General features: G+C 44.7%; 1 protein-coding gene across 1 annotated transcript in view; it reads right to left on the bottom strand.

The window, feature by feature from the left end:
• The window catches only part of JARID2 (jumonji and AT-rich interaction domain containing 2), a 585,747-nt gene that overhangs the window by 90,074 nt on the left and 480,941 nt on the right, over positions 1–14,732 (bottom strand). The window contains 1 exon segment of the mRNA XM_029590689.1: positions 3,727–4,744. Coding sequence (XP_029446549.1) covers positions 3,727–4,744 — 1,018 coding nt within the window.

Below are 14,732 nucleotides of genomic sequence, written 5' to 3'. Positions count from 1 at the left end.
TCGAACGCTGTCAGACACCAGCAGCCCTATTCACAAAGGTGCATCAATATGCAAAATGCATGTGAATTGGCCACATTTCAAATAATTGGATCCGTGGTAAACAGCATTTTTAGCACATTAGTGCACCTTTGTGAATAGGGCTGCAGGACAGGAAATCGTAATTCAATGTTTTGAGTCCAGACAAATCCTCTTGCTGTACTGGAAAAGTACCTGAACAGTAACATTTGATGAAAAGTCATACAAACAAAAGATTTGCCATACTGGGTCAGGCCAAAGGTCCATCAAGCCCAGTATTCTGTTTCTAACAGTGGCCAATCCAGGTCACAAGTACCTAGCAAAAGGTAGAAAGAGTCCAAGCTGCTTATCCCAAAATAAGCAGTGGATTTCTGCAACTCTGCCTTAATAATGGTTAATGGACTTTACCTCCAGGAACTTGTTAAAACCTTTTTTAAATGCAGCTACACTAATAGCTTTCACCACATCCTCTACCTATGAATTCCAGAGCTTAATTATACATTGAGTAAAAAAAATATTTTCTCTTATTAGTTTTAAATGTATTACCTAGTAATTTCATTGAGTGTCCCTGGTCTTTGTACTTTTTGAAAGAGAAAACTGATTAACATTTACTCATTCCATTCCACTCATTTTACAGACCTCTATCGTATCTCCCCTCAGCCGTCTCTTCTGCAAGCTGGAGCCTTAACCTCTTTAGCCTTTCAACATAGGGAAATTGTTCCATCCCATTATTTTGATCGCCTATCTCTGTACCTTTTCTAATTCTGCTATATCTCTTGAGATGTGGTGACCAGAACTGCACACAATACTCAAGATGTTACTGATAGTTAACAAATTTCCAACAGCAGGTCCGCAATTTTATTTCTCAGTTCTTTCAGCACTCTGGGATGTATACCATCTGGTCCAGGTGATTTGCTACTCTTTAGTTTGTCAATTTGCCTTAGTACATTTTCCAGGTTCACAAATTAGACTCAAGGCCAGTTTTATGATTTTGGCATTCATAGGCAAAGTGCCATGATGGCATCCCTTTGAAGATGTGCCAGCACAGGGCCCTAAAATAAGCAGAAGCAGGCTCCTCTTTGGCCTGGATATTTGGTGCCTTCAAAATGTGATGCCCTATGCAGTTGCCTATGCCTAGACTATTCATAATTTCAATACCAGCAAAAGTGAAATCTGTAAATGTGTTTCTTTCAAAAGTGTTCTATAGAGTTATTCAATCTTCAGCCTCCAAGGCCTAGAGGGGCAGATTTAGATTAAGTATGAGGCTCAAGGAAACAAAGGCACCTAGAATTTCTGGGACCTGTGCAAGGGTTCAAATAGTTCAATGAAAGTTTATCAACCAATCACCAAATGAAATTACTTTGGTAAGAGCTGTTTTGACAACAGGAGGTCTGACCCAGTGGTATAAGGCATGGAGGAGGACACCAAGAGCAATATGCTTGCCAAGTCATTTAAAAGCAGCAGTTCTTGCAACTCCCGCCTCTCCCTAGCCAGTCAGATTTTCGGGTATCTTGGAAACCAGACTAGCTGAGGTGGAGGTCAGATCCTGAGGACAAGTTTCAAAGCTCCCAATTTAAAATGACATTGAAAGTTAATTAAGTGTAATCTTCATCTGTGGTCTAGTGCATAGGGCTTTTCCATGGTGACAGAATGTTTGTGTTTATTAAGTATTTATTAGTCACCCATATCTAGGCCCTGGGCAATATACAAAAACTACAATCATCATAAAATACAAAAATATAAAATTAACAATTCCAATGAAAATGCTGAGTGGCATCCTTTTCAGAATGCCTCATGTTCCTTCAACTACTAAAAGGGATGCCAATACTTTACCAGGTGCTCCAAAAGCACTGTTTTATTAGTGGGACATTGAAATACTACTAACAAAATACTACTACGAGAACTTTGGAAGTATCAGATATCTGTGTGCAAAAATCTGCCTCTTAAGAATCTATACAGAGGCAGGGGGATGCTGGTGACCTCTAAGACAGCGCTTCTCAACCTAGTCCTCAGGGCACACCTAGCCAGTCGGGCTCTCAGGATATCCACAATGAATATGCATGAGATAGATTTGCATACAATGTAAGCAATGCATGCAAATTCACTGTGGATACCCTGAAAGCCTGACTGGTTAGGTGTGCCCTGAGGACGGAGTTAAGAAGAACTGCTCTAAGAAATTGTGGAGGACTAGGCAGACCGAGCAGAAACTTCACACAAGAGACCTGTGAAAGAAGCCCACAGAGAGTTCGTCTCCTCTTAAGAGTTCATAGAATGGCCATGTGAGCAATTTTACCACTGCCCGCACACCTGACCAGCTTAGCAACTTACAGCGTGCCTCAAGAGGAGAGCAAATACAGCAAGAACATACTAAAGTATTGTTTCCTTGAGAAAGCCAAAAGCCTGTGTCAAAATGCACAGAGGTGTGCAGTGTTACAAACATTTTGAAGATGAAAATCATTTTTACATACTTAGAAAATAAAATCCAATAAAATTTATGACGGCTATGTTTTTCAGATCTCTCTTCTTGTTCCTGCGCTCTCAAGCACTCTGGGACCTCCGCTGGTCCCTAGTAGAGGTTGTGTGAATACCCAGCAGAGGTCAAAGGCTGGGAAGAAATACAAATAGTTTCTCATGTTCACCAGCTTTAAAAAAAAATAAAATCATGAAGATAACAAATGTTATTCCAAACGTTTTAGACCTCAAGAAAATACCCTATATACATAACCATGCACCGCATATGCAGCTATTAACAAAACCAAATGTCTGGCTCATTTATAACTCATTGAGTTTATATATAAATATATATAAGCTTAGAATGGTGCACTACATGGAGATCTAAAGAAATCTGTGAACTGCACTGTTTGTGTATATTATTTATACCTGAACACACAAAGATCTATAAATAGCTGAACCCAATTAAGGAATTCCGTGCAGAATAAATGCTGTAAATAGGCTGCATACATATTGCATACCCACAGCCCCACACACTATCTGCAGAATTCATATACACGCACACACAAACACATATATGTGGGCGGCTGGGTTCTTTAACTAGGTTCTGCTCTTCACCAATCTTTGTCACGGTGGTATCATGTGTGTCAGATCTGACAGCAGACCACAATCCAATGTAGTTGACTAAATTAAGCAAATCTCTTGCACATATTTAAACTGGCAGCCTCCTGCTGAGAGAAATAAAGTAACATCCATTTTGTAATGAGCCATATTTCACTGCCTATTCTTAACATCTCGTGGTTAAATGTCTGCACACCTTTGAAGATTTGTGATCTTATAATGTCTAGGATTATTAAGTAAAGCATAAGGTTTTTTGAAGCAGTTTCAAATGCTTGGACAGATGAGAAGGAATTGTTGGAAAAGGCATATTACTACAAAATACACCTATTCAGGATACCAGAGAAAGTGCTACTCAGGCAAAGCTCCCAGTTTCATATACTGGAAAATTCTGATTTGGGTCAGAGAACGCCAAACATGACAGCCTATGTACATAAGCCTTCTGCTAGAAGAAAGGTCTGAAGAGTTAACCAGTACTGTGAATTAAGTGGTTGCACTGCATCCACTTGCACTGCACCTGGCCAACGAACAAGCAGTGCAACCCAATTTCCTGCTGCACACTGCCAAAGCAAACGAAGCATCATGCTGGTGAGCAGGCAACCTGCCCTGTAATGCAAAAGCTCATTGGAGCACTGGCCTTACCTATGAGTGGGAGTTCATCCATGGAAATGCCCTGAGATTTGAGGTGCTTCTTGATACAGGCCAATCGCTGTACATTAGGTCCCCAGCGCCTGCCCAGCTTGTGTATGTGCTGAATTTGCGTCACAAATCGCATTTCTTCATTCAGCTTGCACTCAGGCCTCCAGTCCGAAGGGGGAATAACCCTGCACATCCCATACTTCTCAACCTGAGCTCGGACTGATTCAATGTAGATCAATGGATCATTGAACTCCTTGGCAGTAGGCCGGAGGACAGGAATCTCAGCCATCTCTGGCCACTCCGACTTGTTCACCCTTTCCTGCTTCCCCACTGAGTCAGGTGGCTTGTGCGAGGAGTCTATCTGCGAGGTAGAATGAGTTTCACAGGCGGCATTTTCAGTCTTGCCATGTGCTTGCTTAGCTGGCGTGTTCCTTCCTGCCGCAGCCCTCTTCGGCCTGTTCCTCTCCAAAGTTTTTTCCGGCACCTCCTTCTTTATGTGCCCATTTATTACAGGCTTCTCTGCCGCAGCCCTTCTGCTCCTGACTTCTGGCAAGCTAGCAGTTACTTTTGTTTTCTTGGTGGGCAACTGCGGTTTGTCTACGACATTTGCCTCTTCCAATCGCCTCTTGGAATTACGCAGCCCCTCCCTTAGTTGTCTCCCCTCCTCTTTAATGCACGTTTTATCATTTAACTTGCCTTTGTTTTGGACACAGTTAATAGTGGCACAGCTAGACTTGGATGCTGCTGTGAGGGATAGCACCTGTTTGCGGGTTTTTGCATTGCTACTTTCTGTTTTCCCTGAGTTTGTGTGGTTAATGGCAGAACTGGGCTTGCTGTGGTTCTGTTTGGTTTTCTTGGCCAGTTCTCTCTTGGCTTTGGTGTATGTGACAGTTCCCTTGGTCACCGTTGCAGTATACTTTGCAGTTTTGGAAGGTGAAGCTCTGACTTCTCTCATCTTTTTGGCACTGGCTGGATTTGAACCCGAAGATGACAGTCGAGTGATTCCATTTACCTTAGAAACCTGTGAGGAAAGAAGAGAGGGAACTCTTGTTAATGTGAAGCAGTAGAAATAGGGGTAATTATCTGTAAGATAAAACTTCCTGAGTTTTGATTTTTAATCTTACAGGGCCTGATTCAAGCTTGAGGGATCTTACACATAAGACAGACACACTTGAAAGGTGGGGGAGAGGGCAGGAGATGGATGTGGGGCATGGAGACAATTTAATATGACTGCAGTTCAGGTTCTTTAGCCATATATGCTCCCTACTTTTTTTTTTCCAGAGAAAAACATTGTTAGATTTCAAGGGGTGGCGGGGGAAATTTTTTTGCATGTTTCTTCATCCCAAACCAGCAGCCCATGATTGCAGTAGGTCTCTAGCACACATCTGGTTGAAAACGTGTGTGCTGAAGACCTGCTGCAAATCAAGGGACCTACCGATGAGTCTGGGAAAGACAAAAATAATAAAACATCCCCACCACCACCACCACCACCACCCCCCCCCCCCCACTCAGTGCACCTCTTGGCTTTCCTACACAAAGCACATCACCACCACCTTTGAACCTGCATCATATATCCAATCCCTGCACCACCACCTCTGGCTCTTTCACACTCCCTACCACCACATTCCTCCCCCCTCCCACACTCTTAACCATTGCCTCTGGGTTTTTTTTTTCCATATATGTACAACTGAACAGGTCATATGAGAACAGCCTTCCCAGCTCATCTCGCCCGCTCTCCATTCCCCAAACTACTGCGTGAAGCTAAGGGGAGAAGAATGAGTCAGGGAGGTGAAGCCCTGGGGAAGGATAATGAAGAAAAAACGAGAGAGGAAGGTAAGAAGGGACTGAAAGAAGACAATGGACCATGGTACACTGAGGAGGGGAGCAAGAAGGCTGAGAGAGCCAGAGAAGAGAAGAAGTGGGAAAGGTAATCAAGAGGTTGAGAGAGAGAAAGAAAGGGAAGAGAGAAGGGAAGGTGTTAAGACAGGAGATGGAAGAGTGGAGACAAAGATGAGCGAGATGGAGAAAAGTGAAGAGACCGTGGACAGCAGACAGGAGAAGCGAGGAGAGAGAATGTTGGCCAGAGGTGGAAGAAGCGGGAGAGATGGTGAAGGGAAGAGACATAAGGAAACATGAAATGGAAAAAAAAAAAAAAAGCAGGAAACTGATTCAAAAGCCTGACAAAAGAAAATGGTAAGACTGAAAACTACTGCTGGTTTATTGAAGGATATACTTTATTGACTTAAGAACATGAAAAAAATATAAAGGGTTAAATTAAGTTGAAAACCCCTACTCCAGCAAGTTGAGGTTCTTTTTCAGATTTCCTAGAGCAGGGGTTAAAATAGAAATTTGTAAAAACCATGCGTGATATGGAACAAGTCAATAAGGAAAGTTATTTATCCTTTAAAATAGTACCAGGAGGCATTCCATGAAGCTATATGGTAGCACATTTAAAACAAATTTAAGAAAGCATATTTTTCCAGTCAACGCGCAATTAAATTGTGAAATTTGTTGCCAGTGGAGTGGTCAAGGCAAGTACAACAGCCGGATTTAAAAAATGACTTGAACAACTTTTTAGAGGCTACATCTATTAATTATAATTCTTAGTCAGGCAGACTTTGGGATTGCCACCTCTTACTCATTTGGATCTGCAGGGTACTTCCAAAGTAACCAGATTGGCTCCTGCCAGGGACAGAATACCGGGCTCAATGGACTACTGGTCTGCCCCAGCATGGCACTTCTTGCTTGCTTGCAGATGTATGTGACTGTGTGCGATGCTGTTGTAGCAACCACTATCAGGCTGATACAGTAAAAATTGCGGGAGAGCGCCCGCTCTCCCGGCGCGTGCACACAGGACACTCTCCTGTGTGCGCAATACAGTAAATTAATTTATTTAAATTAGGGTCCGTGGCAAAAAGAGGCGCTAGGGACACACTAGTGTCCCTAGCGCCTCTTTTTGGACAGGAGTGGCGGCTGTCAGCGAGTTTGACAGCCGACACTCAATTTTGCCGGCGTCGGTTCCCGAGCTCGCTGACAGCCACGGGTTCGGAAACCGGACGCCGGCAAAATTGAGCGTCCAGTTTTCAACCCGCGAGCCCATTTAAAATTTTTCTTATTTTTTTTATACTTTTTTTTTTTTTTAAACTTTTGGGGCCTCCGACTTAATATTGCCATGATATTAAGTCGGAGGGTGCACAGAAAAGCAGTTTTTACTGCTTTTCTGTGCACTTCCCCGGTGCCGGCAGAAATTAACGCCTACCATTGGGTAGGCGCAAATTTCTTAAAGTAAAATGTGCGGCTTGGCTGTACATTTTACTTACTGTATCTCGCGGGAATACCTAATAGGGCCATCAACATGCATTTGCATGTTGTGGGCGCTATTAGGTTCGGGGGGTTGGACGTGCGTTTTCGACGCGCTATTACTCCTTACTGAATAAGGGGTAAAGCTAGCGCGTCGAAAACGTGCCGGACGCACCCTCGTTTGCCGCACGCACAGTTTGGATCACATACCGCTCGATACAATATTTAAATGAGACGCAAATGCAAGCCGCGTCCAAAGCGCATTCATGAAGCAGTAGGCGTGTGCAATCCATTTTACTGTACCAGGAAGTGGATGGTTCTCCTACAGACCCTGCTGCCTTGAGCACCCGGCGCCAGCAAGCCCCAGCAGCCGGCGATCGGAGGCAGGGAGCGCAACACAGCACACCCTCCTTCGGACGGGCACGAGACACGAAATTTCAAGGGCAAACTTTCCCCCAGCCCCCGCTCACCTGCTCTGGCCGCGGCCTCGCAAGCCCCCAGCAGCAGCAGCAGCGGGTACGCGCCTCGGGAGGAGGGGAGAGAGGACTGGGGCTGCTCCGGGGCTGTCAGCGCGCCCGCACGGGAGACCGGCACCCATGGACGCCCTTCTACTGCTGCTGCTGCTGGGGGCTTGCGTTGCCATGGCCACGGCAGGTGAGCGGAGGCTGGGGGAAAGTTTGCCCGTGAAATTTCGTGTCTCTCTGTTGGGGCTTGCCTGACGCTTGTCAAGCTGGCAATCCCCGATGCCCGAGCGTAATCCAGAAATGATTTTCGCCCTGCGCCTTGCTTTATTTTTTGTAATAATTTTTCCCCCTTGTGCGAGAAGCATTTTTTTCTGTGGATTGGGTTGGTTTGGGACTGGGCAGCTAGGTTCACCACACTAACGCCAGGGTCAGGGTAGACGGTAAATTAGCAGGTTAAAGACGCGGCAAAACAGCTGGTTAAAAAGGCGATAATCGGGGCGCAAGTTACTGTATCGGAGGGAATAGCTAAACCGATCGTTTACATATATACATGCCACGGGCGGAAAGAGATGCGCGTCGATTTCAAGAAGCGGTAAGGATTGGTAAAAATGGATAGTGAATCGCGTTTTAGACTTATGCGGCCAAATTGTGCCTACAAAGTGGGTTAGAAACAGGGTAACCACGGCCGCGCTTTACTGTATCGGCCTGATGGTTGGCAGATCTTCAGCACCTCTATAGTTCTTACACAGTCTCTATCTCATTCCTGGATCCCTAATGGGAAGCATCCCCATGAAACAAGCAGCTCTCTTTCTTCAGACAGGAAGGAAGAGCAGCCAAAACTTCCTCCCGGATCTTCTAACAAAACACTGTCTTTTCCCCAAACAATATTAACACAACTGGTCACTACCGCTTCAGGGGCAGGCCTTCCCTATCCCTGGGCATCCCAGAAGAAGGTTCCCCAATCCCTGTGCCCAAGAAAGGCCCAGGGGTCCAGTGAGACTCCTACCATGAAAAATCTCAAATACCCGAACACATCTCAGAGGGGTATTCCAACCAGCTAGTGGGTAGACTGGAAGGAAAACCCTCCCAACCCTAATCAGTATTCCCGGGCTGGGTTAGCCTGAAAAAAATAAAGGCAAAAGCTCTTAAACACCTCCTAACTCTCTGCAAATCTAAAGGCACTGCCTCCTCAGCTCTCTAAATAGACTCTCAGGGGGTCGGCCATCCCAGACCCCTCAAAGGGAGGAGCTGCATTTGAATGGTGCCTCCCCCATCACACGGATCTGCTCTCTATTCACTAACTAAAGGGTCACCCAGGTCTTACTGCTGACGTGACCGTAGGGTCCATCACACCAGCAAGGGCAGAAACAGTGGGGCTGACAAGCATTCCCCCTCCGTGTGTCTGACCTTGGCCGTTCTCTCTCACGGTCTCTGGAGACTCACACAAAAATTCAACAGCATTTTGCTGCCCTTGTCTCCAGGCACTCCCTGCTATGCTCTGCCCCCTCCAGGAGCTGGGGGACCAGACATGACCAGGGCTGCACTGGCTCTGCTCCTTTAATGCAGGGGAGCCAGAACGCATTTACACTGCCGGCTCTTCTCTGCTCCCTTGGGTCCCAGGAAAAAGGAGACAAGAATGTTGTTCAGGAATGTTCCACCAGAAATTAAAGTCCTAGATAAAAGGCACAAAAGAGGGCTGAATCAATTCAGCACAAAAGTTGGGCCCTGCTGCTCACGGGTTTCAAACTTGTGCTAATTAAACCTCTTTCTATGTCCTTGCTCTGCAGTGCCTGCTTCAGGAGTACTCTCTGCCCTCTGGTTGCCTACATAGAGGAATCGATCCATCCCCTTTATCATTTTGGTTGCCCTTCTCTCTACCTCTTCTAATTCTGCTGTATCTTTTTTGAGATGTGGTGACCAGAGCTGCACACAGTACTAAAGATGAGGTCGCACCATGGAGTGATACAGAGACATTATGATATTCTCTGTTTTATTCTCCATTCCTTTCCTAATAATCCCCAGCATTCTGTTTGTTTTCTTGGCTGCTGCTGCACACTGAGCAGAGGATTTCAACTTCTTATTCACAACGATGCCTAGGTCTTTTTCCCGGGTGTTGACTCCTAATGTGGAGCCTTGCATTATGAACATAAGAAATTGCCACACTGGGCAATACTCAACCGTCTCTTCTCCAAGCTGAACAGCCCTAACCTCTTTAGTCTTTCCTCACACAGCACACTGAGCCAATGATTTCAAAGTATTATCCACTATGACAGCTAGATCTCTTCCCTGGGTGGTAACTCCTAAGATAGAACCTAACATTGTGTAACTACAGCAAGGGTTATTTTTCCCTATATGAATCACCTTGCACTTGTCCACATTAAATTTCATCTGCCATTTGGATGCCCAATTTTCCAGTCTCACCAGGTCCTCCTGCAATTTATCACAATCCTCTTGTGATTTAACTACTCTGAATAATTTTGTATCAATTGTGTAGCTATAATTTGAGTTGCTCTTCCCTATGTGCATCACTTTGCACTTGTCCACATTAAATGTCATCTGCCATTTGAAAGCAGACTCTCCCAAGGTCCTCTTGTAATTTCTCACAATTCTCTTGTGATTTAACAACTTTGAATAATTTTGTGTCGTTGGCAAATTTGATCACTTCCCTTCTTCCTCTCTCTATGTCATTTATAATACTCTTGGAAAAACAATGAAAAATGGTTGCCACAGAACCCCCTGCCAGCACAAACTAATCACAGTTAGCAGTACTTCAAGTTTATATCAAATTTTATCTATTGTCAATGTGCTCAAAGGGCCAGATTTTCAAACGGGCATGCGCGTAAATATGGAGGGCTTACGCACGCCGGGCCTATTTTAAAAAGGCCTGGCGATGCGCGTAAGTCCCGGGGCTTTACTAAAGGGGCGGTCCGGGGGCGGGGCGGGGGCAGGGCCAGAGGCCTCCGACAGAGCGGCCATTGCCACTCTGTCGGAGGACCGCACGCCAGCAGGCTGCCGGCGCGCACATCCTGAGCCTGCCCAGAGGCAGCCGCAAACGTTTTGGGGGGGTTAGAGGAGGGCTGGGGGTGGGGAAGGTTAGGGGAAGGGTGGGAAGGTTAGGTTAGGGGGGGGGAGGGAATGGAAGAAGGCAGCGCGGCTTGGCACGCACAAGGTACATGGATTTTATAACATGTGCGCATGTTATAATATTGGGCATACATGTGTGCGCGCCAGGTAGCGTGAGCACATGTACGCCCACGCGCAACCTTTTAAAATCTACCCCACAGTCTAATAAATTAGATACACTCAACTTTGTTTCAATCACAGTGAAAATTATTGCCAGTCTGTGATGAGCACATAGTACCTAAGGGACACAAGATGCCATCATTTTCCAGGTCTTACTACTATACCTTACTGGGCTCAACTTTAATCCCTGGTTTTACATGCAGGTTTTTGTGCAGTTAACACAAATGCCAGCCTTTCACAAGTGGCATAACCAGTAGTCATGGACTAGAATAATCACAAACTAAATAATACAAAAAAGTGATTAGAACTTGCAGAAGTCACACATGACTATTAACAGCAAATTTTGGTGCAGAGAATCCCCTGGTATAAAAACATTTCCCCCCCCCTAAATGCAGTTTACTGTTGGTGGAATCCTGTTACAAGATTGAAAGGGAAATAAGAGTTACTTTAAACATCTCTTTAAATCTGTCAACCCTCTTCTCCGCCTGTTTAATCACCAGTGTTTGGCAGGAAAGGAATTCATGCCCTGGGGGGAGGGGTTGACTAGTGAAATGGAAAGCAAAGGGGAGAGCCCTGAGCCTCTCATGAAACCAGCAAAACAGGAAATATCCAAGATGAAGATAGTTGTGCTTCATCAAATTTAGGGGGAACATTTTATTTACTCTCTTTAGGTGACTTGAAAAGCTGCGTCATACCAACTCAAGCCTGTTTACACTACAAGGTATTTTCTGACCATTGATGCCTGCTGCTAGAAGTTAGCGGGGTCAACTGATTCCTATCTGTGGATGCCAACCTTTCCTCCACTTGGCATAAAATGGCAACTCTGAAACGGCTGAGGACTTTACTGGCGGAGACTACAACGGAGTGCTGCGTGCCGAGAAGGAGGCACCGCACTATACAGGAGATAACTAGTGCGTTATTTTCCTTTTTGGAGCTCCGTAGCACTACTTTAGAACAATAATTTTCAAAGCTTTTTAAGCAGGTAAAAAATACGTTAACCTGCATAAAACGAGTGTTTGAAAATTGCCCAACCACAGAGAAAAGGGAGCGGGGTTAGGTGGGGGAGAGGAAAAGCACATACCCCTGGGTGCCTCTTAGGTTGTGCGCACGGGCCGTGAACCCTGTGCACATGGCACAACAGTGCGCACAAGAAATCCCCAAACTATTTGCACTGTACTGGCTAATAGCGCGCAAATTTAAACTCAGCTTCTACAGAGCTGCACAAAAGAAAATATCTGGACACGTAGGAGGAGTATCGGCCCGACAGTGATTTAATATTCAAATCACCGCACATAGTTTTCAGAAAAATAGGTACAAAGTGGGCATACGTTTCTTCTGTACCCACAGTGTATACATGAGAGCATTTTCAGGGGGACGCCCAACCACCTCCCCACTCCACCCAATGGGATTCCCTTTGAAAATGACCGTACAGAAAAGCCAGTAACAAATACAGCAAACTATGGACCGGATTTACTAAACCTTCCCGCCCCTCAGACACAGAAAAGGTTAAAAGCCTTATTAAATCAGGATCTATAAGAGAATGCACATCATAAAATCCACTAATAAAACAGAGCACACTGAAGCAACTCTTTTAATGTTATCTGGCTTTGTGAGGCACCCACTTTGCTTCCATAGTAACAAATAGCATCCTCCCCCACCCAGCTTTTCACTTGCGAGAAAAGAGGTTTTAATGTCAGGTGGTGCAACAAAAGTCAGCCCAAGTCGCAACAGATGCAATGCCAGGAACTGAGAATCAAACATGCTTTCCTACAAAACAGCACTGTCGCTGGGTCAAAACAGTCTCAAACGCTTTTCTTTTATATTTGAGCTGCCAATTTATTATTATTATTAGACACATGCACTCTATCCATGATTTTCATAAATATGCTTTCTTATGACCAAAATCCTATGACTCTTTTTTTTTTTTTAAATACAATCCAGCAGCCTAAAAGCATTTCATACACTTCTCCCTGTTCCCATATCCTCTCTAGATCAGTAGGGGTGAAAAACGCAGAAGTGATGCTTCACCAGGTCACTCCTGCTGGCGTAGAAAGAAATGGAAATGCAATATGCATATAGCCCTACAATCCAGTTATGACATTTTTTTTTTTTTTGCTTGTAAAACTCATATCATATACAAGATGATGAATGAAAGAAATATCTTTATTTCAGTGATTGTTTCTAAGAACCGGTACTCGTATTTCTTAAAATTTCTTGTAAGGACTTTGGATAGGACTCTGGTATTAGAAAGCAGGGAGGCAAACACATCACTGCTATTGTCACAGTTAGTTAACTTCTCAGTGGTTGATATCAAAGGCTTCATAACAGTTCCAGTCACATATCTAACATAATGGATGGCCGTTCGATTTAGAATGGACTCTTCCTGCTTATTCATGAGGTGAAGGATTATTCATTCTTCTGTGTCCTCTCAACTTTTCAGTTACAAAACACTTTTCTCTTGTGCTCTCGATAGTGTCTTTTTCCACTGCGCATAAACAAAATCATTTTCTGAAATGGTCCTGCTGATTGCAATTCCTGCTGAAATGCTGTCCAAGTCTTAACAAAGCAAATAATGCTAGAGCAGACCAGTAGAGGGTCCCCTTGAGCCAGATTTTTCCCATCTGTTCTCTTAAAGCAGCAACAGTAACATCTGTAGGCCTTGGTTGCTCCACCTTTCTTTCCCACTTCAACAAAACATGCCAGGAAAGCAAGCCATCCAGCTGGCACTCTGCTCAAAACACAAACTTGCTGCCTTTTAGATAACCAGAAAGAAAACAATCCCTCAGAGCATCCGAGACTGAATGCTGCCCAGTTAGTTAGCAAGGTTAAATGCTGCGAGGTCCTCTCCAAGTCACCGTAAACACTCAATAGGAGCACTAGTTTCCAGACACTTGCTCCATTACAAGTTCTCCACTACCACAGAACATTCCAGGGCGACAAGATCACTTTAAGTGCCTGCTGCACCCAAAAGCTGTGCATTTTAGAAGTTTCATTAATTAAAAACACAAAACATTTTCTGTATTTTGAACTAAGATCCAAGCATTTGCTGTTCTTTCACTGTGCCAAAATGGATAATACTTAGCATCTAATATCTAAAAAAAAAAAAAAAAAGGCATTCTTAGAAGGAAATTACACTTAACTTTCTCTACTAATATTACAACAACTGTGAGGATAACTAAAATTTATCAGTCAACTCTATGTCTTTCACAGTATGCAGCTCTCCGGGTATTACTGGCTTTGGCTGGCCTATATAAAAGGAAAATCACACGTGTGTCATTTTCCCTTCACAAAGAGGTAGGGGGGTAAGGCAGCACCCTCTGATTTTAAGTAAAAGATGCTGATCTCTGCTCTACATGGGGAGCATAATGGGTTTGTAGCACCACAGCTCTCGCCACAACTTCTATCTGCCCCCTCTCCCCATTTTGCCTTCAACCTCCATTCATTAGTCTCCCCCCGCTGCTCCTTTTACGCCTTCTCTTACTACCTTCCCTATCTGGCTCTTTTCTTCCCAACTCTTAGCAATCCTCTTCCTCCTCAACCTTCTTCCTCCCTCTAATCAACGGCAACAGGAGCAACGGTTTCTTGCAGGCCCATGCTTGGTAATTCGACCTGTTGTAGTGATGGCAGCAAGTCTTTTCTTTGGTGCCCTAGAAGCAGCATTTTGGGAACTGCTGCTCAGCTACCCAGCCTTGTAGATCCCATGCTAGCGCCGAGCTCGTCTACACCTCCAGCAGCAGACGGGTAAGACCTTGCAAGCGGGCTCAGGATAATGGGGCCAACCCAAGGCCTGTCCAGCACTGGGACAAAATTACAGCCAGATTCAGCTCCCTGGACCTTTCAGCAGAGCTATGCAAAATGTACTCCAGAAGGCCAATCTAGAGGGCCAACTGAATTCAGTTTTCCAAAATGCACAAGAAACTCATAAAACTCCACCGTAGGCCGCTGACCTAATTCTCAATTCTTTTGCAAACTCTGTTTCTTACTTCCAGTATATCCCACAAT

Source organism: Rhinatrema bivittatum, chromosome 2 (genome assembly GCF_901001135.1).
Source record: "Rhinatrema bivittatum chromosome 2, aRhiBiv1.1, whole genome shotgun sequence".
NCBI lineage: Eukaryota > Metazoa > Chordata > Amphibia > Gymnophiona > Rhinatrematidae > Rhinatrema > Rhinatrema bivittatum.
Note: the sequence above shows the minus strand (reverse complement) of the source record. Positions and strands in the feature narration are given on the sequence as shown.